Genomic DNA, 22,706 nt, shown 5'->3' with positions numbered 1-22,706 from the left:
CCACTGAGCTACAGGTCTTCTTTCAAATTAAGACAATACAACAATCATCTAACAAACAACAGTCCATTGGCTCTGTGTTGGAGTGTCAACCTAGGCTGTGAGTTCAAAATCCCAATGTGGGGCTTGAATCCACAACCTTCTGATGCTACCAATGAGTTGGGCTGATGCTCATTTTTCAAAATGTGGCTAGCTCTAATGTAATCACTGGAAACCAAATAAAGGTACTGTTAACAGTAGTCACGAGCTGAACCCATGAGTCAGACACATGCTTTTGTCCCATGAGTCAAGACTATAAACCATTCATTATATAATGGACCAATACGTCAGTTATTTTGAGGAGTTTTCCCCAAGACCAGTGCTGCATGGATGGATGAGAGAAACTCTATACCCACGGTGCAGCAGAAAGATCAGTGAGGTTTCTCTCCTGGTACAAAGAAGATGCTTCCAATGTTGCTGTGAGGATAGTCTTTATGTTGGTTTAAATAAGACACTTGTTTGATTTCAATTTGTGGTGCAAATTTGCTCTTTCTTTGATGAAAGCCCAGGACTACTCTTTCACAAACCCTATTAGTTTGTTTCTATATTTAACACAAGCCAGATAATAATAATAATAACAACAATAATAATATCATAATCCTTGCATTTGATATAGCATCTTTTTCATGTCAGGATGTTTCATAGTACTTCACAGGATTTACCATAATGTGGTAAACACGGCAGTTAATTTGCACACAGAAATATCCTGCAATACAAATTGCCATGAAGTGAATGACCAATTTTATCTGGGAAAATATTGACCAGGATACCAGGAGAAAATCCCTTCTCTTTTTGTTATACAGCAGTGCCATGGGATCTTTAACGTTCACCTGAACATCCAAAGGAGATTAAGAAGTGTATATTCTGAACGTTGGAAAGACCTTTAACAGATTCACAAGAGAGAGAAATAAGTGTTTGGAATGTGAAACTCGCTCTGTAATGTTTATCTGTAAAGTATTATTTTTTATCAGTAAGAGAAAATAAATCATTAGTTCAGAATGAGGCTAGTTCAACAACAACGACAACAGCTTGCACTTATATAGCGCTCACCAAATAGGGTCTCAGAGCACTTAACAATGGCGGAGCCTTACTCAGAGCCAGAGGTGGGAGGGATGACTGTAAGCACGGTCAAAAAGGAAGGTTTTTAGGTGGGACTTGAAAAAGGGGAGAGAGGCGACAAGGCGGAGGAATTGAAGGAGAGTGTTCCAGAGTTTGGGGATGTAATGGCTGAAAGCTGAAAGCGTGACCTACGATGGTGTAGCAGAGGCACGAGGGACAAGCAGGAGGCTGGTGCCAGTCGAGCAGAGGTGCCGAGTGGTGGATTGGGGAATGAGGAGAGGTAGGAAGGTGCCAGAGAGTGAAGAGATTTGAACACGAGTGTGAGGATCTTGAAGTCGATCCGGTGATGGGGAGCCAGTGGAGCCTGGCCAGAACTGGTGAGATGTGGGTACGGAGCTTGGTCCAGGTCAGTGTGTGGGCAGCAGAGTTCTGAATGAGCTGGATCTTGTGAATAGTGAAGCTGGGAAGACCGGCGAGGAGTGCGTTTGAGTAATCCAGGCGGGAGGTGACAAACGTATGCACAAGGTTTTGCCTGCATTTGGAATAAGGTACAGTCAAAGGCGGGCAATGTGGGGGAGGTGGAGGAAGGCGTTCCTCATCAGGGACTGAGCCAGGAAGGTCAGCTGGGGATCGAACTGGATGCCTAGATTGTGTATTGGCTCGGTGAGTGTAAGGGAGAGCCCAGGGAGGTTGAGGAGTTCAGATCCACAAGGTGAAGACGTTGATGGGAGCCAAGGAGTATGGCTTCCGTCTTGTCCACATTCAGCTGCAGGAAGTTTCCACTCATCCAGGCCCTGATGTCTGCCAGAGAAGCTGCTAAATCATTGGCAGACCAGGAGTTGGTACTGGAGGAAGCAAAGTAGATTTGTGTGTCACCCGCATACATGTGGAAGTTTACCCCATGTCTGCGGATGACATCGCCTAGAGGGAGCATATAGATAAGGAAAAGAAGAGGGTCAAGGATGGAGCCCTGGGTACCCCACAGGTGACCGGGCAGGGGCGGGAGGAGAAACCATTTGCCAAGATAAAATGGAGGTAGTGGTTAAGTAGGACTCGATCTATGCGAGTGCGGGTCCACTAAGGTAGATGAGGGAAACGAGGCAATGGAGGAGGATGGCGTGGTTGACTGTGTTGAACATGGCAGAGAGATCCAGGAGGATGAGGAGGCAGAGGGAGCCCTGGTCACAGATAGAGAGAATGTTGTTTGTGACTTTGTCAAGCGCTGTCTCTGTGCTGTGGACAGGGCGGAAACCAGACTGCAGTGGCTCAAGGAGAGAGTGGAGGGAGAGGTGTGACGGAAGTTGACCTGCAACAATGTGTTCCAGGACTTTGGCAAGGAAGGGTAGGTTGGAGATAATAATAATAATAATCCTTAATAATAATCCTTGCATTTGATATAGCGCTTTTCACGTCAGGAGGACGTCCCAAAGCGCTTCACAGAACACACTGTAAAGTGAATTGACTGTATATTTGTGGGCGAACGCGGCAGCCAATTGCGCACAGCAATGTCCCACAAACAGTCGTAGATTGAAAATGACCAATTTATTATTGTTTTGTTTTTTTGGAGGGATTATTATTAGGCGTGTGGAGTAAGGAAACTTGCCCAAGGTTTCGCCCTGACCTGCCTGGAATTGAACTCAGGTCTCTCACTTGCAAAGCGAGTGCTCTAACCACTGAGCTACAGGACTCCACGAGATGGGATGGTAGTGTGAAAGATTAGAGGGATCGAGGGTGTGTTTTTTGAGGAGGGGGCTATAATGACAGCGGTTTTCAGGGGGAGTGGAACAGTGCCTGCGGAGAGAGACTGGTTAACATTGTCGGGCAGCAGAGGGGAGAGAATGGGGGGGTTGAGTGACCAGCAGCTGGGTGGGGAGAGGGTTGAGCCAGCAGGTGGTGAACTTCATCTGGGTGATTGTGTGGAAAGGGATGAAGGAGAAAGGGGCCAAAGGAATGTAAGGAGTGGGGAGTGGCAGTAGCTGTAGTGGAGAGATAAGGCGGTGTGGATGGTCTGGCGGGGGGGGGGTGGAAGGGCACAATGGGGTAGTGGGGAGGATGATGCAGCCAAGCAGATGTTTTCAATCTTTGAGGCGAAGAAATCTAGGACCTCTTCACACTTGGCGTTTGATGTGAGGATAGAGGGGGCTTGAGGGGTGCACGAAGGAGGTGAGGATGGTGGAAAACAGCGTCTTTGGATTGTTGTTTGACTCCAGGATGACTTTGGAGTAAAAGTCAGTTTTGGCCTGTGAAAGGGCGTGGTGGTCGGTGTGGAAGTGCTCCAGCCACAGTGAATCATGAGGCTGGATTTATGCCATCTGCGCTCGAATGTCCGGGTTTGTGTTTTAAGTGAGCGGAGATGCCTATTGTACTGGGGGGTGGGGGGGGGGGGGGGGGGGTGGGCGGGTGGGTTTGGAAATGACCCTGTATTTTAAGGGAGTCAGGGAATTGAAGGTTGTGGAGAGATGGTCATTGAGCAGCTTGACAGCTGCATCAGGATCGCTGTGGGTGGAGGGCCAGAGGGAGAGGGGGTCCGAGGAAGAGAGGGCATTTGTGAGGGACTTAGTGAGGAGCTTTTTCCAGGGGTGTAAAAAAATGGTGGAGGGCTTGGAAGAGGGGAAGGGGATGTGGGAGGAGAAGGAGATGAGGAAATGGTCCGAGATGGCCTTGTCCGTGATTGACAGGTCGGAAATGTCAAGGCTATGTGCGATGGCGAGGTCGAGGGAGTGGCTACGGCTGTGGGTCAGCGAGTTTATGTGGAGGGTGAGGTTTAGGGAGGAGAGGAGGGCAGTGAAATCCGAGAAGGTGGGAGCAAGAGGAGTTTAGGCGCAGGTTGAAATCACCCATTATTAGCAGGTGTTCAAACTTAATTACTGTAAAACAGATAATGCTGCAGGTTAACAGTGTTCACAAACCTAACCCATGAGTCAGACACATACTTTTCCCTCATGAGTCAAGTCTATAAACCATTGATCACGTAGCAGCTTCCCATCAGGTAATACACTTTGTTTTCTTGATTGTTAACAAATTAAACTCTAGTGTCTTTTTTGGAAAACATTGGAATATCTGGTCATCATCAACAAATCAATAGTACCAGAAGGCAAATCGTATTCACAGCAGTTTCTGGCACAGTGAAACCACAAGCTTTCAATTTTGTATTTCCCTTACTAATTTTAAGCACTCCCTCACTCAATTTCCACCTCTTCTGCCTGCCCCAAAGTGGTAGGGCAGTTTTAACCAGATTAATACAGATTCCTGTTTGAATATATTTTTAAAAAGTTATCAAAGATTCACTAGCCATTGTGATGTTCATAAAGTCGCTCTGATGCAGTTTACCATTAAAAGGGTCTGCTTTGACTTTGTTTATGACAGGTTATTCCTTCTGGATAACTTACGATAATCATTTGTGCATTTGGTAATAATCTTTAATCTTTCAGAATGCGGGGTTGTGACCCAGAAGTTATGGTTGGTGAACTTTCATCTGACAAATATCAACCCAGTGAAATGATTTTTACTACCAGAATTGGTTAACCCAAGACACAGCACCTTGTCTTTCAGGATTGCCCTTAACTAGGTGGACCTGCACTGAGTCCAGGTACTTATTTTATAGTCAACAACATTTTTTTAAAACAATTAACTTTTCAATCTCTTCTGGCAGAGGCACTGAACACCACCCTTTGTCCTTGAGCAGCTCAAAGGTGCGAAGCTAGTGGAAAAAGGAACAAGCTATAATGCAATTATAATAATAATCTTGCATTTCATATAGCCCCTTTCATGCTAGCAGGACACCTCAAAGGTTTCACAGGATTCACTGTAAAATTTAGTGATTGTGTATTTTAAGGTGATTGTGGAAACTAATCTGCACAATGCAATGTCCCACAAACAGCCATGAGGTGAATGATTAATTTTATCTGATGGATTGTTGGCTAGGACATCGGGAGAACGACAAAAACAATTTTATATTTATATACAACAACAAGATTTCATTTATAGAGCGCCTTTCACGTCGGGAGAACGTCCCAAGGCGCTGTACAGTTGGGTCAGGACTCGAGCAGGGGGGAAATGGTCAGGGTGAGGGGAGGGAAGGGAGGGAGGGAGCGAAGAGGGGGTAGAGAGTCGAGAGGGGAGCTGAAGACACGGTCAAAGAGAAAGGTCTTGAGACCGGCCTTGAAGGAGGAAAGGGAGGAGGTAAGGCGAAGGCACTGGGGGATAGAGTTCCAGAGCCTCGGGGCTGAGAGGCTGAAGGCCCGGCCACCGATGGTAGGGCGGTTGGGGCGGGGCTGTGGAGCAGACCAGAGGAATGGAGGGTACGGGCAGGTAAGTAAAGAGCCTTAGTGTATAAAGTGTATAGAGACTTTCACGTTGGGAGTAGGCCTCAAAGTGCTTCACGGGAAAGATGATTAAAATTGAGGTCAGAAAGAAAGGTGGACTCTAAAGGTGGGGAGGGAGGGTGTGAGGTGAAGGGTCTCTGGAATTCAGTTCCATAGAGTGGGGCAGAACGGCTGAAAGACCAACCGCCGATGGTGGGGCAGGTCCGGCAGGGAACATGAAGCAGGATGGGCTTCGCTAAGTGGAGGGAGCGGTCTGAGCGTTAGGCTTTCAGGTAGTTGCAGAAGTAGGATGGGGCTAGAACATAGCCAGATTTAATTGCAAGGACAAGGATCTTGAATTCAATCCACTGTGAATGAAGAGCTAGTGCAGCCAAGTGAGCTCATGGAGCCTGGTGTGAGAGAGGGCATTGGCTGCAGAGTTCGTAAGCAGCATGTGTAGAGAGGAGTTGAGGAGTCTGTCGAGCAGGGTGTTCAAGTAGTTAAGATGTGATTAAGGTGTCGACAACCTGGAGAGAGAGGCAGTACATGCAGGAGACAGCCGGTGTTGAGGAGTCATGGTCAGAAACAGCAGTCACTGCCATAAGAAACCATAGCAGACGTTCCCTTTAAGTGCAACTTCCAGAAGTAGGAAGAAACTTTAGTCTGAACACTGTGGCTATTTGCAGAAATATCATTGTATATGTGACATAAGCAAAAGATTCATCTCCACATACAATAATTTGCCTTTATATAGCACCCTTCATGCAGGATTGCGTCTCAGAGCACTGAAACATAATAATAATCTTAAACATACTATGTGAAGAACAAATTGAATATGAATATGCAATTGGGAACTTCTGAACATTGATTTAACTGGTCTTCCTCACTCGCTGAATGATTTGGGTTTTGCTCTGTACCTCCTTGTGCATCCAGCAAGGGTGCTCCTCCGACAATGACGATATATGCTTATAATAGAAAATCCCATTCTACATACGGTTCAGCGTTTTCTAAGTGCTCAACAAACAGCAACACCCTCCAGAAGGAAATTAACACAAATTGGAATTCATTCTGGATAGGGATAATCCTAAGAGAATATATTTTCTGCACTGATTCAGTAAGAATTAAACTGTCAGCCCAATAGGCATATTGAGCGTTAAATGATCCCTGAAGAACCACAAGAAGAAACTGGGCATTGTACCAGTCTAATAGGAAAGTCCTGCTTGGCAGCTCCGGGACTCTTAGATGTTAAACTAACATGTAAGTAAATACTGTAACTCCCACTGTGCACATGGGGAGTGCATGGTTAATTAACAGCTCAGTACATTTTATAGCTATTTTGCCATCAGAGCTTTTAGCAATAAACTTTGCAGCCCAACTCACATTACACAGCCTTGTCCTTGCCAAACAATCTTTTGCGCTTACAGCCCAACCTTTTGCAGCCCTTGCAGCCAAAATGAAATATCTGCATAGATCAAGTGGAACCAGGTGCAAGGCAATATACAGCTCATGGTATCGATCATCTAAAGTTCCTATCCATCATCTAAAGTATTCCGTATTAAGATTTTGACACTAACATTCACTGCGCCCTTCCCTACCCTTACCTTTGTCAACGTGTGTCCCAGTCTTTACGAAACACACAGATGTTATCCCTTGTTTGTTATGAGCAAAGTCTTTGCTTTAAGACTGACATTTTGTAGATATTCAGACTATAACAGTAATTTGCACTTATATTGTTGATTTTAGGAGAACGTCTTGGAGTGTTCCTATCATAAAGGGGGTTTGCGATAACACTCTATCCAAAGGCCAAGTTACTAAATTCACAGCGAAGGTCAAAATTGCAGTTGGTGGCAGCTACTCAATCAGTAAATCCTGTGTCCAATAGCTCAGGACAGGGCAACTTGTGTAACAAGATTCAACATACATAATACATGTATCAATTGTAACTCAATTTGTATGCAAACTAGGATTGTCATAAACTCACTCTCTAATGCATCAGTTGCTGATCTCCCCATTTCCAGCATTCACAAGGTCTAGCTAATACAAAACTCTGCCACCCACATGCTCACCCATACCAAACTCCACACCACCATCACCCCAATCCTTGCCAGGCTCCACTGATTCCCCATGTCTGAAAGAATCAATTTGAATATCCTTATCAAGACATACAAGTCCCTTCATATCTAGTACCTCCCTTCCACTCTGACCTGCTGGTATAATACTCCTCTGCCTGGCCCTTCCACTCAGCTAACACAGATCTGCTGCACACCCCTATTCCCCTGTGCGACACCATCAGTGGCTGAACCTTCAGTCACTACACGCTTATCTCTGGAACACCCTGCCTCAATCATTCCGCCTCGCCCATTTTTATCTACCTTTGCTACCTTAAAACCCACCTCTTCGAACACGAATATGGTCACCTCCCCATTTTCCCTTGCTCACCATCCAACCGCATCACTGTACGGGGCTCCAAGATGCTATCCTATGTGAAGCACGCTGTATAAATGCAAGTTGTTGTTGTAATACAGGCCATAAACAATGAAAGCATTGCTTCAAACTCCAAAAATGGCCTGTAAAGGCCACATTTTTGAACGTGCACAAGGATTGTGTGTGAGAACCGGCTGTATAAACAAGAACTTGATAATCTTTATTTTGTTTAAAAATAAAGCCACTGCCAATACCATCATATTATCAGATTTGAGAACGTTTCCTGTGGTCTGACAGTGGCAGAAATAAAAATCCCATTTCCACAATCACCAATTAAATCACTCAGAATAACAGGTTGAGCAGTATAGGTTTGAGGTTCAAAAGACCAAAATGCTTGTTAAAATTTTCTCTTAAAATTTAGGATTATGCAGAATGAGTCTTAATTTGGAAGCTAGTTCTTTTAAAGAAGTAAACAGCTGCCAGAAACAGCTTCCAATTGAAGACTAAATTGAAGATTTTTTTTACAATTCTGTATAAAATTAAATGTTAAGACCAGCATGAGGAGAGATGTGCAGTTAATCATTGTGTGGGAGAAAGAAGAATGGGTCAAAGGATGAATGGAGGACAGTTGAGAGTTAAACAAGACACCAAACTTACGCACTGGCTCCATGATGTGGTGAGTGCATATATGTAAATTGATACTAAGGTGAGAAGGCACTAACGGGAGCCAAGCTGGAGAGCTCTTATCGACATTCAACTGGAGAAAGTTAGCTCTCATCCAGGACTTGATGTCCTACAGACAATCGGTCAGAACAGCACTGTCCTGGAATTGAAGGTTGAGGCAGAGAGAGAGTTGGGTGTCTTATTCCAGTACACATACATATTCCAAAGAATTTATATATACAGTGCTGATGTTCCTCTAAAATACAATAATAATAATAACAATGAACCTTATTGCAATTTTCTATGTTAAACAACTCCTCCCACAAAACATAGCAAAGCCAGGCTCACAGGAATTTTGCACGTGAATTTACATATATTCGTCTTACATAACATGTAGGAGCAGGAGTAGGCCATTCGGCCCTTCGAGCCTGCCTCGCCATTCAATCATGGCTGATCCTCTAATCTAACTCCAGCTAATAACCTAACCTTGCCTTATCCCCATATCCCTTAAACCCTTTTGCAATAAGAAATCTATCTATCTCAGTCTTGAATATGTTCAAGGACTGAGCGTCAACAGCCCTTTGGGGTAACGAGTTCCATACGTTATCTTAATTCATTCCCCAAATAACATGACCAATCTAAATTCCTGTTTCTTTTCTAATACATGAATTTCTCGCGCTTAGCATTTGTGAATAAGATTAGTCGCTGTTGTCATCATAAATAAGGCTTATTGTATCAGGATACTTGGTCAAGATCATTTGTTTACAAGCCAAGTCAAGATATTCTAACCTTACATAATAAATGATGAGGCCACTATTGGAATGTTGTGGATCAAAATTTCTTTATGTGATATAGTCAGTCCTTCCCAAATTTCTATGAAACCGAGGTCCCATCTGACTGTCAGGTGGAAATTAAACATCCAACTGCACTATTTGAATAGAGAAGGGAGTTTCTCCCGGTGTCCTGGTCAACAATCCCCCAAATAAGAGTGTTTTTTCATTTCATGGCTGTTTGTGGGACATTTTGTGTGTAATTGTACTGCTGCATTTGCTAACAAATACACAGTTCCTCCCCTGCACAATAATTCCTGTGAAACGCTTTAAGAAGTCCTTCAGATGGGCAAAGGTGCTCTACCAAATGTAAGAATTATTATTATTATTGTTATTATCTTCCACCAGTGCCTTCTATTCTTCCCTTTCAAAACAACCATCATTACCTCACCCCCTGGCCCCTACAACCCCCTGACTTTTCAAAGTTCTCCAGGAACCAGCCCAACTTCACAACTCCAACTTATTTCAAGTCACTAGCTCTCAGCATTCATTCACATTCAACAGAATAGGCTTCCTCCCCTTTGTTGCACTGAACAACATACAGCAATCCAGCAAGACCTTTATAATTTTCCTCGGGTGATACTGTATGCATGGGGTCAAGTTCCACATGTGCGCAGATGACACCAACTCTATCTCTCTGCCTCCACTCTCGATTCCAGGACAACTGACAGACTGCCTGTCAAGCCATCAAGTCCTGGTTGAGAGCCAACTTTCTACAGCTGAATGTCAGCAAGACCGAGGCCCTGCTGATTGGCTCACTCCAGCACCTCCGCACCTCAGGCAGCATCAGCATACACGGATGTACACTCCACCCCACCCAACTAGTCAGAAACCTGGCATGTTGTCCGACCCTCAACTGTCCTTTCTTCCCCATATCTACAACATTGCCTCAACCGCCAGGCCGTTGAAAACCTCATACATGCATTCGTTACCTCAAAACTCAACTAAGAAAACTCCCTCCTTGTCGGCTCCCCAAATCTTCCCTCCACAAGCTGCAGCTCATCCAGAACTCTGCAGCTCATGTCCTCTCCCACATCAGGCTCCGTGACACCATCACCCCCACCCTCGCCCGGCTCCACTGGCTCCCCATCCCTCAGAGGATAGAATTCAAAATCCTCATCCTCACTTTCAAGGCCCTCCATGGCCTTGCTTCTCCTACCTCTCTGACCTGCTAACATCTTATCAACCTGTCCGCCCCCTCCATTCAGCCGGCTCCGTCCTGCCCCATGTCTCCCGCCCGACCTCCCCTACCATCGGCGGCCGAGCTTTCAGCCTCTCTGCCCCACCCTTTGGAACTCCATCCCCCATTCCCTTCGCTTTGCTCCCTCTTTTTCCTCCTTCCAAAGCATGACTCAAGACCCTCCTTTTCGACCGTGCTTTCAGCCGCCCTCCTACCTCTCTGCCCTTCCTCATCCCAACCATGGCCCTCCACGCTCGGGTCCTGTTCCCCGACTGTTCAGCGCCTTGGGACATCCTCCCGCCGTGAAAGGTGCTTTACAAATGTAATTTTGTTGTTGTTGTAAAGCATCACCTGTGGTTCAAAAAGCCGATAGCACTGTTTTGTCCCACTGAAAATGTTCCTAACGGACAATCATGTACAGAAACGTGAAGCATTGTACCATTCCTCAGTCAGAGTCCATAGGTTTAGCACAGGGTTGAAAAGAGCCATTAAGTTTATAGCCATTTTCCCATAGAATCACCTATGAAATATATTGAGCCCTTAGATTATCCTTGGTATTTCAGGGGATCTTAAACTATGAGCATCTTGTGCAGTCCCTGGGAAGCATCTGCACAAAATAAAGCCACAAACATCCCCTGTGGAAGTCTTTCCTGATCATAAATGATAGGGGATTTCTGGAACAGAGCTCATACTGTGAAACAGCGGTTACAGAAGCCAGAAAGATGATAAAAGCCAAGCTGTCATCAACATTGGAAGCTGCTTCCAAACTAACTTAACCATGTGCTTTCAGGTACAAATGACATTATCTGTTCAACAAAACTGACTAATTGCTTTCAAGTAAATATTCAGGATTGGGGAGGGAGGGCTAATCGAATATCTTTGAGAAACACAGAACATCTTTGCAGCATTTTCTCCAGAGACAGAATAAATAGGGGCTTTGCATGGCCTGGAAAAGGAACAGGTGTGATGGGCCGATAATATATATTTTCTTGTGCTGGTATGAATGTAAAGGAAAACACTAATGTTTGTTCTAAGAATAAGCTTCTCTAATGTGCCAATCAATGCTTTCCTCATATCCAGGTACTCAACAATGAATATTCGCACACTCACCTCTCATCTCTGCTGGGAAGGTGCCCAGGTCTGACACTACCAGCTTTCTCTGCAGCAGCAAAGAGAGAGCCAGCTAGCAGCAGTATTACACATGTACCACAGGCTATTTCATTCAGAGATGTTGGAAGATAGACTTCTGACATGAAGGATGCCAGCACTCTTGCTGGGAGAATGGTATGTACAGCATGGGCTGAAGGCTTGGAAAAAATGAATAAACTGCTTTTTTTTAAAACATTGCCATCAACATTTCCTAAACGACATTCATAACTGCTTGACAGAAAAACCAGACAAGAATCATTACAGTATAAAAACCAATGAAAGCATTGGTGGTAATATTGCTTTCCTCTCATTTCAATTGAATAAGAGAATGAGACTGGTTCGAAATCAGTGATTTATTATTCAGATCCAGACAAATTAGAAAAATGACATGTTCAGTCTGTCTATCTATCCGCCTCCGTTTGTCTATGTTTTGGAACAAGACAGTAGGTCTTTATTCAATGAATGTGATTCCAAGTCACAGTTCAACTCTGCAGCACAGTAAACAATTTGAATCAGAGCCACGCGAATGTCAACTATTAAAACTGAGCGACTTAGGACATTGAGTCAATGTGCATCCCTTAGCTGCCCAAAGGCTGTGTTGGTTTGCTATTAACGTGTCACTGAATTTTCCCGATGGGCGGCCATGATCTAATTAAAACCAATAAGTTGATGTCAGCTTTCTATCTCTTTCTTTCTGCTCCCTATCCCCCCTGCCCCACCCGGCCCGTCCTCCCTGCTCCACTAACAACATGTTCCATTCAGGCAGCAGGTTGAAAACTGCTAAAATTCAATAAAGTAAGATGTTGACAGACAGCCCTGCGACTAGCTTAGAAATGAAACTCAATTGCTTAACTGAATTGATTTGTTCTTCATGGATTTCACCAGTGGCTGTATAATTACAGAATTCTTTAACTGTCACAATCTGAAACATTGTTGAGCTAAATTTAATAGTTCTTTGTACTTATCGCTCCTGTCCATGTTTAGTGTAGGGCGCACACGTCCAGCTTGTGTTAACTGAGCGGAGAGGAGTGGGACAGGAGAAGATCAGAGAGATAAGAAGGTCCTGGGTATGGGTGGATGAGGACATTGAAATTAAGCAAGTAACCAGTGGAGACGTGTGAGGATTGGATAATGGCTATGCAGAGTTTAGCATGGGTGAGGATGCAGGGACGAAGTTTTGGATGAGTTGCAGCTTGTGAATGGTGGAGCTAGGGAGACCGGCAAAAAATCTAAGCAGGATATGACAAAGCCATGATTGAGCTTCACAGGACATACTGTAAATTATAGTGATTGTGTATTTTAGGCAAATGCAATACTTATCTTTATTGTAAATGAGAAGCTCATCTTTGGAGCAGAGGCCAAGGAGGCTGGGAGGAGATTGGGAGGAGGCAGAAAAGACGCATTGAGACAAAAGTGTGCAAGATTAAGGTTACTGCACATTTAGCTCCAATTAAGTAATGAAATACTAATGGTATCTGCTTCAAGAGCAACCTCTTCACAGGCACTATTGGACTCCCCTGGGGACACACCAGTAGAGAGTAGGGTTCTTCCCCAACCCATCCACCACCTTACTGAATCCCACCTCAAGGATGATGATCGTTATTGTGCCCTCCTTGGACCACCTTCTATAATATAATAATAATAATAATAATCCTTGCATTTGCTGTAGTGCCTTATCACAACTTCGAGACATCACAAAGTGCTTCATAGAATATATTGTAAAATTAATTGACCCTATATTTTGTGGGCAACACCTGGTAGCCAATTGCGCACGACAGTGACCAATTATTTTTTTAAGGGATTATTATCCGCGGAAAAGCAATCCACCAATCAACTATAAATCAGGTTCCTACTTACTGCTAGGTAAACAGAAGTGTGTGGAGTAAGAAAATGTGCCCAACGTTTTGCCCTGCTCGGGAATTGAACTCAGATCCTCTTGCTTGTGAGGCGAGTGGTCTAACCACTAAGCTACAGGACTCCACACACTCCTTCCTCCCCCAGCACTACAGACCCAGATTACCCTCAGATACAGGTGCTCCACTTTGCGGTACAGTATATTGTGAAGCCATTTGAGATGTCCTCTCGAAGTGAAAGGCATTTTTCTAAATGTAAAGATTATTATTGTTGTGGAACACATGACCACTGAGTCCTGCAGGGTGGCACACAACAAAGCACTCACCCAGAAAAGGGGTCTTGCAAGGAAAGCGGGGGGAGGCCGCTGATGGTACAAGGGGCATTGCAGAGGTGAGGAATCAAAGTCAAAGAAAAATCACTTAGACCACAGCCTGGTAATGCCCCAGGCACGTGAAAGGGTTGACATGGGTGAGGAGTTAAGATCTACTGAAGACTTTGACACATTCGATATGCGGTTAATTGGGTTTCATTCAGGAATTGAGGGAGGATGTGAGAAAGCAAACCCATAGCATTCAACACCCCACACGTTTCATCTAATGTTACTTTCAAAATATTTCCTTAATACAACATGACACAGAATTTCAGATCTGTAGTCAAATAAGACATCTGTGGCACTAACATAATCCAAGCTAAATGAAAATACAACAATAATACTATATGATTTACAATTATTTAGGGCCTTTCATGTTGGGAGGACGTCCAGAATGCTTGACAATTCTGGCTGAGCACCGGAGCTATGGGTGGGAGCTGAGTGAGGTGAGTTGGGGAAAGATTAATCATTGAAATAGTTTCACTGTAAAATACTGCAAATAAATTACTGGGCCATTGACGAACAGCACCTCTCGACACAGTACACATGTATCTTGGTAGTGCTGCTTCATTGTGCAACAGCGACACCCACAGTCTTAAAAAGGTAACAGGGTTCTTTTAAAACTATTCTTGAGTAAATTTAAGGCTCAGCAAATAGTCTGCAGTATGCCAGCTAAAACCAGCTGAAGACAAGTGAATGTTGACGCTCACTATGATGAGGATAGATAATGATAATCCTTTTATTTCATGTAACACCTTCACAACAGGAAAATGGATCAATGTACTTTAGATGATTCACTGTAAAGTGCAGTGAATGCAGGAAGGCTAATATCATGTTGCTGTTCGTTGCAAAAGGGTTAGAGTACAAGAGTAGGGAAGTCTTGCTGCAGTTGTATAAGGCCTTGGTGAGACCGCACCTAGAATATTGGGGATATTCTCTTAAGAATAGTGATTGGTTTCCACATGTTAGACACCTAGCTCGCCACCTGCAGCCACTTATTTCTAGTTAGATACATAGTGCCTGGCTAAGAAAAGAGAAATTGCAGGTGAGAAATTGCAGAAGCAAGAGGAAGAAGTTCCCTTCAAAAAACATTTTGCAGAAAAATGGAAAAAAAGTATTGGTTTGGACCAAATTGAGTCTGTTTAAAACAACAAGCTCAACATCATTTAAAAACTGGAAGTTCCAACACTATTGTACTGAAAGCTTTGACTAAGCTTTTTATTCGACCCTGGGCTGTCCTTTCTCCCTCACATCCGCACCACAACTGGCACCGCCTTCCATCACCTCCGGAACATCTCCAGACTACGGCATTACCTCACCCCTCACGCTGCTGAAACTCTGGTCCACGCCTTTGTCACCTCAAGGCTGGACTATGGGAACTCTCTCCTCGTCGGCCTTCCCGGCCCCTCCCTCCACAAGCTGCAGGTCATTCAGAACTCTGCAGCTCGTGTACTGTCCCGCACCAGGCTTCGGGACCACATCACTCCCACCTTCGCTCGCCTCCACTGGCTCCCCATCCCCCAGAGGATTGAATTCAAGATCCTCATCCTCACCTACAAGGCCATTCACGGCCTTGCTCCCTCCTACCTCTCCGACCTACTATCCCCCTACCTACCTGCCCGTACCCTCCGTTCCTCTGGCTCCGGTTTGCTCCACATCCCCCGCCCCAACCGCCCTACCATCGGTGGTCGGGCCTTCAGCCTCTCAGCCCCCAGGCTCTGGAACTCCATCCCCCAGTGCCTTCGCCGCCTCCTCCCTTTCCTCCTTCAAGGCCGGTCTCAAGACCTTTCTCTTTGACCGTGTCTTCAGCTCCCCTCTCGACTCTCTTCCTCCTCCTCGCTCCCTCCCTTCCCTCCCCTCACCCTGACCATTTCCCCCCTGCTCGGGTCCTGACCCAACTGTGCAGCGCCTTGGGACGTCCTCCTGACGGGAAAGGCGCTTTATAAATGGAATCTTGTTGTTGTTGTTGTTGTTAAGGGAACATTCAAACAGCAGATTCCAAGCAGCCGCCTAAAGAACGGTGAACTCTGCTGGCAGTATGTGTGCTGAATCAACCACCTTTGAAGGTGTTGTGCAGCATTCATTTTTGTGAGAATATAACGCTGATACTGTGATTGTTGTGTGATCAGATAGATATATGATCCATGTCATTCAGTAATGCATCCGGGATGTCAATCTTCACCCAATTCAGAAACGCATTGAAACAATCAGAGAGAATCCCTATGCAAAACATGGCCTGATGTCAACGTTTGGCATCTGATAGGGGGCATAAGAGATTATTGCTTGATTTAAATTCTTTTCCACTTCTGGATTGAAATTCTGCTCCAGGATCACATCTCAGCATACCTAATGCCTGAAGCTTCAGATGGAACCACAGCATTCCTGAATCGTGTGATCCTTAGCCCTTGTCCTCTCCTGCATCAGGCTCCACGACCCTATCACCTCCATCCTCGTCTGACTCCACTGGCTTCCCATCACAATTCAACAACAACAAAATTATATTTATAGAGCGCCTTTCACGTTGGGAGGACATCCTAAAGAGCTGGGGTTCAAGATTCAAGATGCTGGTCCTCACCTTCAAAGCCCTCCATGGCCTTGCTCCTCCCTATCAACCTGCACACTCCCTCTGCTCAGCAGGCTCCGGTCTGTTTCACGTCCCCTGCCTCGTCCGCTCCACCATTGGCATGCGGGCCTTCAGTCACTCTGCCACCATCCTCTGGAACTCCATCCCGCAGTCCCTCCACCTCTACCCCTCCCTTGCCTTCTTCAAAACCCATCTGCTCTTCGACCGTGCCTTCGATCACCCTCCTTCCCCCTCTGCCCTCCACTCTCCCCAATTCCGTCCCCAACACTGACTGTCCGGTGCCTTGGGACGTCCTCCCGATATGAAAGGCACTATACAAATATAATTTTGTTGCTGTTTAGAAAGAGATCAGCATGATCAAAGTGTAGAAAATTACTGTTCCTAAATACTTCATTAAGAAGGAATGAGTTATGTACCAAACTGACTTTATCAGTGGAATAAATTTAACTTTCCCAATGAGACAACAAGCAGCGCAGGAGTTCATCAGAGCAGGGAAGTGGGTATGCTGTTAGGACTATTAACATGACAAAAAGAGCAATGTGCATTTACATAGCACCCTCCATGTATGTAGAGTCATGGAGCGATTAACAGTGGCGTGGCTTAATGCCAAGCCGAAAAGAGCGGTGGGGTAGGGGGAGGTGACCGATGACACTGCCGAAGAGGAAAGTCTTCAGATGTGATTTGGAGATGGGGAAAGAGTGGACAAGATGGAAGGATTGAAACAAAAAGTTCCAGAGATACCGGCAAAATGACTGAAAACAGGACCAATTGTAGAGCGGATGGAACCAGGGATTTACAGAAGACCCAAGACAGCTGAGCAGAGGCAGCGGGTGGAGGAGTTGGGGTGTGAGCAGAACACAAGGAACACACATTCAAAGAATTTGAAGGGCCCGGAGCAAGGGGGAACATAGCATCTTTGTAAGAATAAGAATTCGGATTTTCATTCCGGTGAGCAAATCGGCTGCGCCGCTTGCCTGTAAGCAGCGAAATTGCCAGCTTCAAATACAAGGAATACACAAAATGCTCTGCTCATCTTGGAGTCCTGTAGCTCAGTGGTTAGAGCACTCGCTTTGCAAATGAGAGACCTGAGTTCAATTCCAGGCAGAGGGTGAAACCTTGGGCAAGTTTCCTTACTCCACACACAGCCCTAATAATAATCGCTCCAAAACCAAAAACAATAATAAATTGGTCATTTTCAATCCACGACTGTTTGTGGGACATTGCTGTGCGCAATTGGCTGCCGCGTTCGCCCACAAATATACAGTCAATTCACTTTACAGTGTGTTCTGTGAAGCGCTTTGGGACGTCCTCCCGACGTGAAAAGCGCTATATCAAATGCAAAGATTATTATTATTATTATTATTTTTATTATCTTGCAGACCATGCAACAATTTACATCCCTTCCCTTGTTGGGCCCATTCACTTATTGCACTGAGCCACACTCCCCCCTCTGCCCAGCAACACTTCGATAATTGCATTGAGCCACACCCACAGGGGGAAGCATTCCCCCCCCTCCCCCCCCCCACCCCCATTGCACTGAGATACCCAAAACCCTGCCAGAGTCAGAGGAAGGAGCTGCGCGTGCGCCGCGCTTCGGGTTCGGAACGATCCGCGCGCGGTGGTGGGGGGAGGGGCGGAGGGGTTGACGTCACACGAGATTCCCCCTCCCCCTCCGCTCCCGCCCCGCGCGCGAGAACCGTAATCTCGCGATATCCCGCAGGCCCCTCCCTCCCCCCCCACGGGCGGTTGCTGTGGAGACGGCGACCAGCGAGAGGGCCCGCGCTGACCCGGTGTGTGTAACACCGCGGTGACTGACCGCGGACCCGGGACTGACTGCCTGACTGACTGCCGTGTGTATGATGATATATACCGTGTGTACAGCATCGATTAGATGTCTTTACACACAATAAGCGGCGACCCCGACACTGTGTCAACTACAGACCGTAGACGGTGACGCTCGATCAATGCACGACGACGACGACATTACATTTGAATAGGGCGGTTCACATCGGGAGGACGTCCCAAGGCACTGGACAGTCAGTGTTTCGGACCGAGCTGGGGGTCGGGACTGGGGAGGGTGGAGGGCAGAGGGGGAAGGAGGGCGATCGAGCGCACGGTCGAAGAGGAGGGTCCTGAGATGGGCCTTGAAGGAGGTAAGGGAGGGGGCGAGGCTGAGGGACTGCGGGATGGAGTTCCAGAGGGTGGGAGCAGAGTGGCAGAAGGCCCGCGCGCCAACGCTGTGGTGGGTGAGGCGGGGAATGTGAAGCAGGTTGGAGCCCACTGAGCGGAGGGAACGGGCAGAATGGTGGGGGGTTAGAAAGCCGCAGAGGTTGGGGGGAGCAAGTCTGTGGAGGGCTTTGAAGGTGAGGACCAGGATCGTGAACTGTATCCTCTGTGTGAGGGGAAGCCGGTGGAGTCGGGCGAGGATGGGGGTGATAGGGACATGGAGCCTGGTGGGGGAGAGGACACAGGCTGCAGAGTTCTGGATGATCTGCAGCCTATGGAGGGAGGAGTTGGGGAGACCGACAAGCAGGGAGTTTGCATAGTCGAGCCTCAATGTAATGAATGCACGTATGAGGGTTTTGGCGGCCTGCGGTGTGAGACAGTGGTGGAGCAGGGTGACCCTGCGGAGGTGGGGGAAGGCAGAGCGGGTCATGGCGCAGATGTGGGGTAGAAAGGATAGTTGAGGGTCCAAGGTTCCAGACTGGCTTAGTAAGGTGGAGTGTGCATCCCTGGACGGTCATGCTGAGGTGTGGAGGCACTGATGGGAGCAGATCAAAAGAGCCTCGGTCTTGTTGGTTTTCAAACTGAAGAAAGTTAGCTCTCATCCAGGACTTGATGTCTGACAGACATTCTGTCAGGACAACAGTGGTCCTGGAGTCGAAGGTGGAGGTCGAGCGGTAGAGTTGAGCGGTTAAGTCGTGGGGTGTGATGGAACGTGTAGTTGGGTGGTGTGGCCTCTATCGGGGAAGATGTCGCCTGGAGTGATCCAGGTTTCAGTGAGGGCGAGAATGTTGATGTGTTCATCGACAGTGAGGTCTTGGATGGTGAGTGTTGTGTTGGAGAGGAAACAGACGTTTTGTAGACCGATGCGGAGGGGACAGTTGGTAGCGGAAAGTGGGGGGCGAGGTGGGGGAGGAAGAATAGGGATGTGGATCAGGGAGGAGAGGTTGGCCCCCGTGGTGGGCAAAGTGAATGACGGTATATTTGTGGATGACACGCGCAGGAAATTGCACACAGATGTGTCCACAAACAGTCACGGATTGAAGTGACCAAATTATTTTTTTTCTTGAGAGATTATTATCAGGCGTGTGGAGTAAGGAAATTTGCCCAAGGTTAGTGCTCTAACCACTGAGCTACAGGACTCCACTTAAACTTATTAGTTTAAGTAACCATTTTCATTTTTGGTTATAGACCTTTAAGATACAAAATATTACATTTAATATACGAAAGCATGGCGAGTGGTCAAAGGCCAGCTTCAGCAAGTCGATCAGTGGCCAAAGCCAATTTGGGACCTACTGGAAGACCTCCTTCAACTGCTCTTCGAGCTCCATCAACTGCTGTGAGGATGGGAACTGCGGTATGTACAGTTATTTGATAGAATCTTAGTATGTCAGGTATCTGGCTGACAAACAAAAAAGTAAGAGGAGATTAATGTAGTTTCAGAATTTGTCCGTGTTATAATTTTTTTTAGAAATCAGAATTTGCAAAGTTACAAAATTGGAAATGGGCCTGAAGCAAGAAAAAGTGAAGGAGTGCTATATACATTAGAATTGTGTTTGTCTGGAAATTGTTACTTATACTTGTGCCCTTTCAACGAGTAAGCTCTGTCTCTTTAGATGACTCCTGGAACATCTAGACCTGGAACCCGTAGTGGGGGGCTAATGCCTGGAGGACTGCTCTCTGCTCAGATCAAAGTTGCCGATCGCCCTGTAACACAGCAAGGTTTGAGCGGAATGAAAACTGGAATGAAAGGTATGTAAACTTTTCTCCATTTTTAAATTCATACGGTCAAATTATTTGGTCAAATGTGTTTTGAAAATGTGAAAAGTCTTGTTTATATTTTTAATTGGACAATGCAGGATTGAATTATAATTTACAACAGGAATATGTGTTTTTATTTTTAAATTGTCTTTATAGGTCCACAACGTCAGATCCTGGACAAATCCTATTTTCTTGGACTCCTTAGGTCAGTGTCGAGATGTTTTTGTTTTGATGGACCTGTGTGATTAGTATAGAATGTTTATTTCAATCGTAAAACTCAGCATGTGTCAGACTACTTAATCGATATACAACAACTTACATTTATTTACAGCGAACTTCATGTAAGTTAAAGTCTCGGAGTACTTTACTAAAATGGGTTAGGGAAGCTGAGAAAGGGGGGGAGGGGAGAGGTGACCATAGGTGTGGTCAAAAAGGTATGTTTTGAGGCAGGATTTAAAGACAGATGGAGATGAGGTGAGACCAAGGAGGTAGAGGGATGAGTTCCCAGAATTAGCAGTTGTGACAACAACAACAAATTACATTTATAAAGTGCCTTTCACGTCAGGAGGATGTCCCAAGGCGCTGGACAGTCAGGGATCTGCACCCGAGCTGGTGGTTGGGATCAGAAGGGGTGGAGGGCAGGGAAGTTAGGGATAGGTAGATGGCCAAAGGCATGGTCAAAGAGGAGAGTCTTGAGACGTGCCTTGAAGGCAAGGGAGGGGGCAAGGCGGAGGGACTGTGGGATGGAGTTCCAGAGGTTGGGGCAGAGAGACTGAAGGCCCATCCACCAATGGTAGGGCGGGCAAGGTGGGGGTCGTGAAGCAAGCTGGAGCCCGCTGTTTGGAGGGAGAGGATAGGTTTACAGAGTTAGGGAGGAGCAAGGCCGTGGAGGGCTTTGAAGTTGAGGACCAGGATCTTGAACTGTATCCTCTGAGTGATGGGATCGCAGAACCTGGTGCTGGGGATAGGACATGGGTTACAGAGTTCTGGATGATCTGCAGCCTGTGGAGGGAGGAGTAACTTTTTATTAACTTGAAGGTAGGAAAAACAGGATTGTGTAAGATTATGATGTTAATATTTTGTGAATCTTTTTCATACAGAGCCAAAATAAATGAACTTACTACAGAAGTTAGCAAGCTACAAAAGGAAATCGATATGTTTAATCAAGAAAATTCTGTCTATTTATCTTATGAAAAGAGGTAAGTTCTCAGTCCTGAGAGTATTCAAATTCTCATGTTTTAAATACTTTATTCTGTACATCTTCATTGACATTCTTAATCATTTGCCACAGAGCTGAAGCATTGGCTGTAGAAATTAAAGACTTCCAGGGGCAGCTAGCAGACTACAATATGGTGCGTTGGATATTGTTGATTTGTTTTTGTAAGTGACTTGTATTTTTGTGGAAGAGGCACAATAGTTTGTGCTTTTTCTGCTCAATTATAAACATTTTAAATGTGGTTCAAAGTAAAACTCAATAAATTAACAAAGCAGATATTTTTAAAAACTCGTCAAATAATGATATAATCTGTATTTTATGTTTTCTCAATTTATTCTATGATATGTCTTTAGCTGGTGGATAAACTGAACACAAATACAGATATGGAGGAAGTTATGAATGACTTTAACATTGTAAGTATTATAATGACAAATAAAATGAAAGTTTTTTTATCATATTTAGTTTGGCTAAATTAACATAATTACCTGTTCCATGCAATAAGTTCCTCCAATACTAATAGTAGTAGCAATAATATAATGATCCTTGCATTTAATACAGTGTCTATTAATGTCAAAACGTCTCCCAAATGCCACGAGTAAATGTTGCAAAGTGAATTCACCATTTATTTGTAGGTGAATGCAGCAGCTAATTTGTGGACAGCAATATTTCACATGTAATAAATGACTCATTTTTATTTTGGGGAACTGAAACTTTTGTCCTGTGTCAGTGCCACAATGGTGGGAAGCAACTTCAGGTTGCTTCTGATCATTCAGTTCCAGATCCCATTTGAACTATTTGTGCTTCCTTAATTGGAGAGAGAAAGAAAATACCCTCAAGGAAAGCTCTGGACCTCCAGAAGTTTAATTGTCAAGTATCATTATTGGATACCTGGGAGGAAATTTTAACGGTTGCCCTCAGGATGTTGGGTGGCACAGTCAGACCGGAAAGGACAGAAAAACAAACCTTGCATTTGATATAGTGGCTTTCATGTTGAGAGGATGTCTCAAAGAGCTTCAGAGAATCTACTGTAAAGCACAGTGACTGTATTTTGTA

At 45.4% G+C, this 22,706-nt stretch overlaps 1 protein-coding gene and 1 long non-coding RNA gene across 4 annotated transcripts in view; both read left to right on the top strand.

The window, feature by feature from the left end:
- Positions 1-1,157: 1,157 nt before the first annotated feature.
- Positions 1,158-11,838, top strand: LOC103178066. Its single transcript, XR_487798.2, has 3 exons — positions 1,158-1,375; positions 4,527-4,684; positions 11,577-11,838. It is a non-coding gene; the product is annotated as an uncharacterized LOC103178066 (long non-coding RNA).
- Positions 11,839-18,190: 6,352 nt separating this feature from the next.
- The window catches only part of ift74 (intraflagellar transport 74), a 41,102-nt gene continuing 36,586 nt past the window's right edge, over positions 18,191-22,706 (top strand). For 2 of the 3 annotated variants that reach the window (XM_007892572.2, XM_007892570.2), the window contains exons 1-7: positions 18,191-18,243; positions 19,868-20,033; positions 20,293-20,428; positions 20,594-20,642; positions 21,538-21,636; positions 21,729-21,789; positions 22,007-22,066. In XM_007892572.2, the coding sequence (XP_007890763.1) occupies positions 19,908-20,033; positions 20,293-20,428; positions 20,594-20,642; positions 21,538-21,636; positions 21,729-21,789; positions 22,007-22,066 (531 nt within the window). In that variant the 5' untranslated portion in view covers positions 18,191-18,243; positions 19,868-19,907. Of the gene's footprint in view, positions 18,244-18,584; positions 18,607-19,867; positions 20,034-20,292; positions 20,429-20,593; positions 20,643-21,537; positions 21,637-21,728; positions 21,790-22,006; positions 22,067-22,706 lie in introns of those variants that run through there. The other variant, XM_007892571.2, reaches the window with a different exon arrangement.

This window comes from Callorhinchus milii, unplaced genomic scaffold (assembly GCF_018977255.1).
Source record: "Callorhinchus milii isolate IMCB2004 unplaced genomic scaffold, IMCB_Cmil_1.0 Scaffold1, whole genome shotgun sequence".
Lineage (NCBI taxonomy): Eukaryota > Metazoa > Chordata > Chondrichthyes > Chimaeriformes > Callorhinchidae > Callorhinchus > Callorhinchus milii.
Note: the sequence above shows the minus strand (reverse complement) of the source record. Positions and strands in the feature narration are given on the sequence as shown.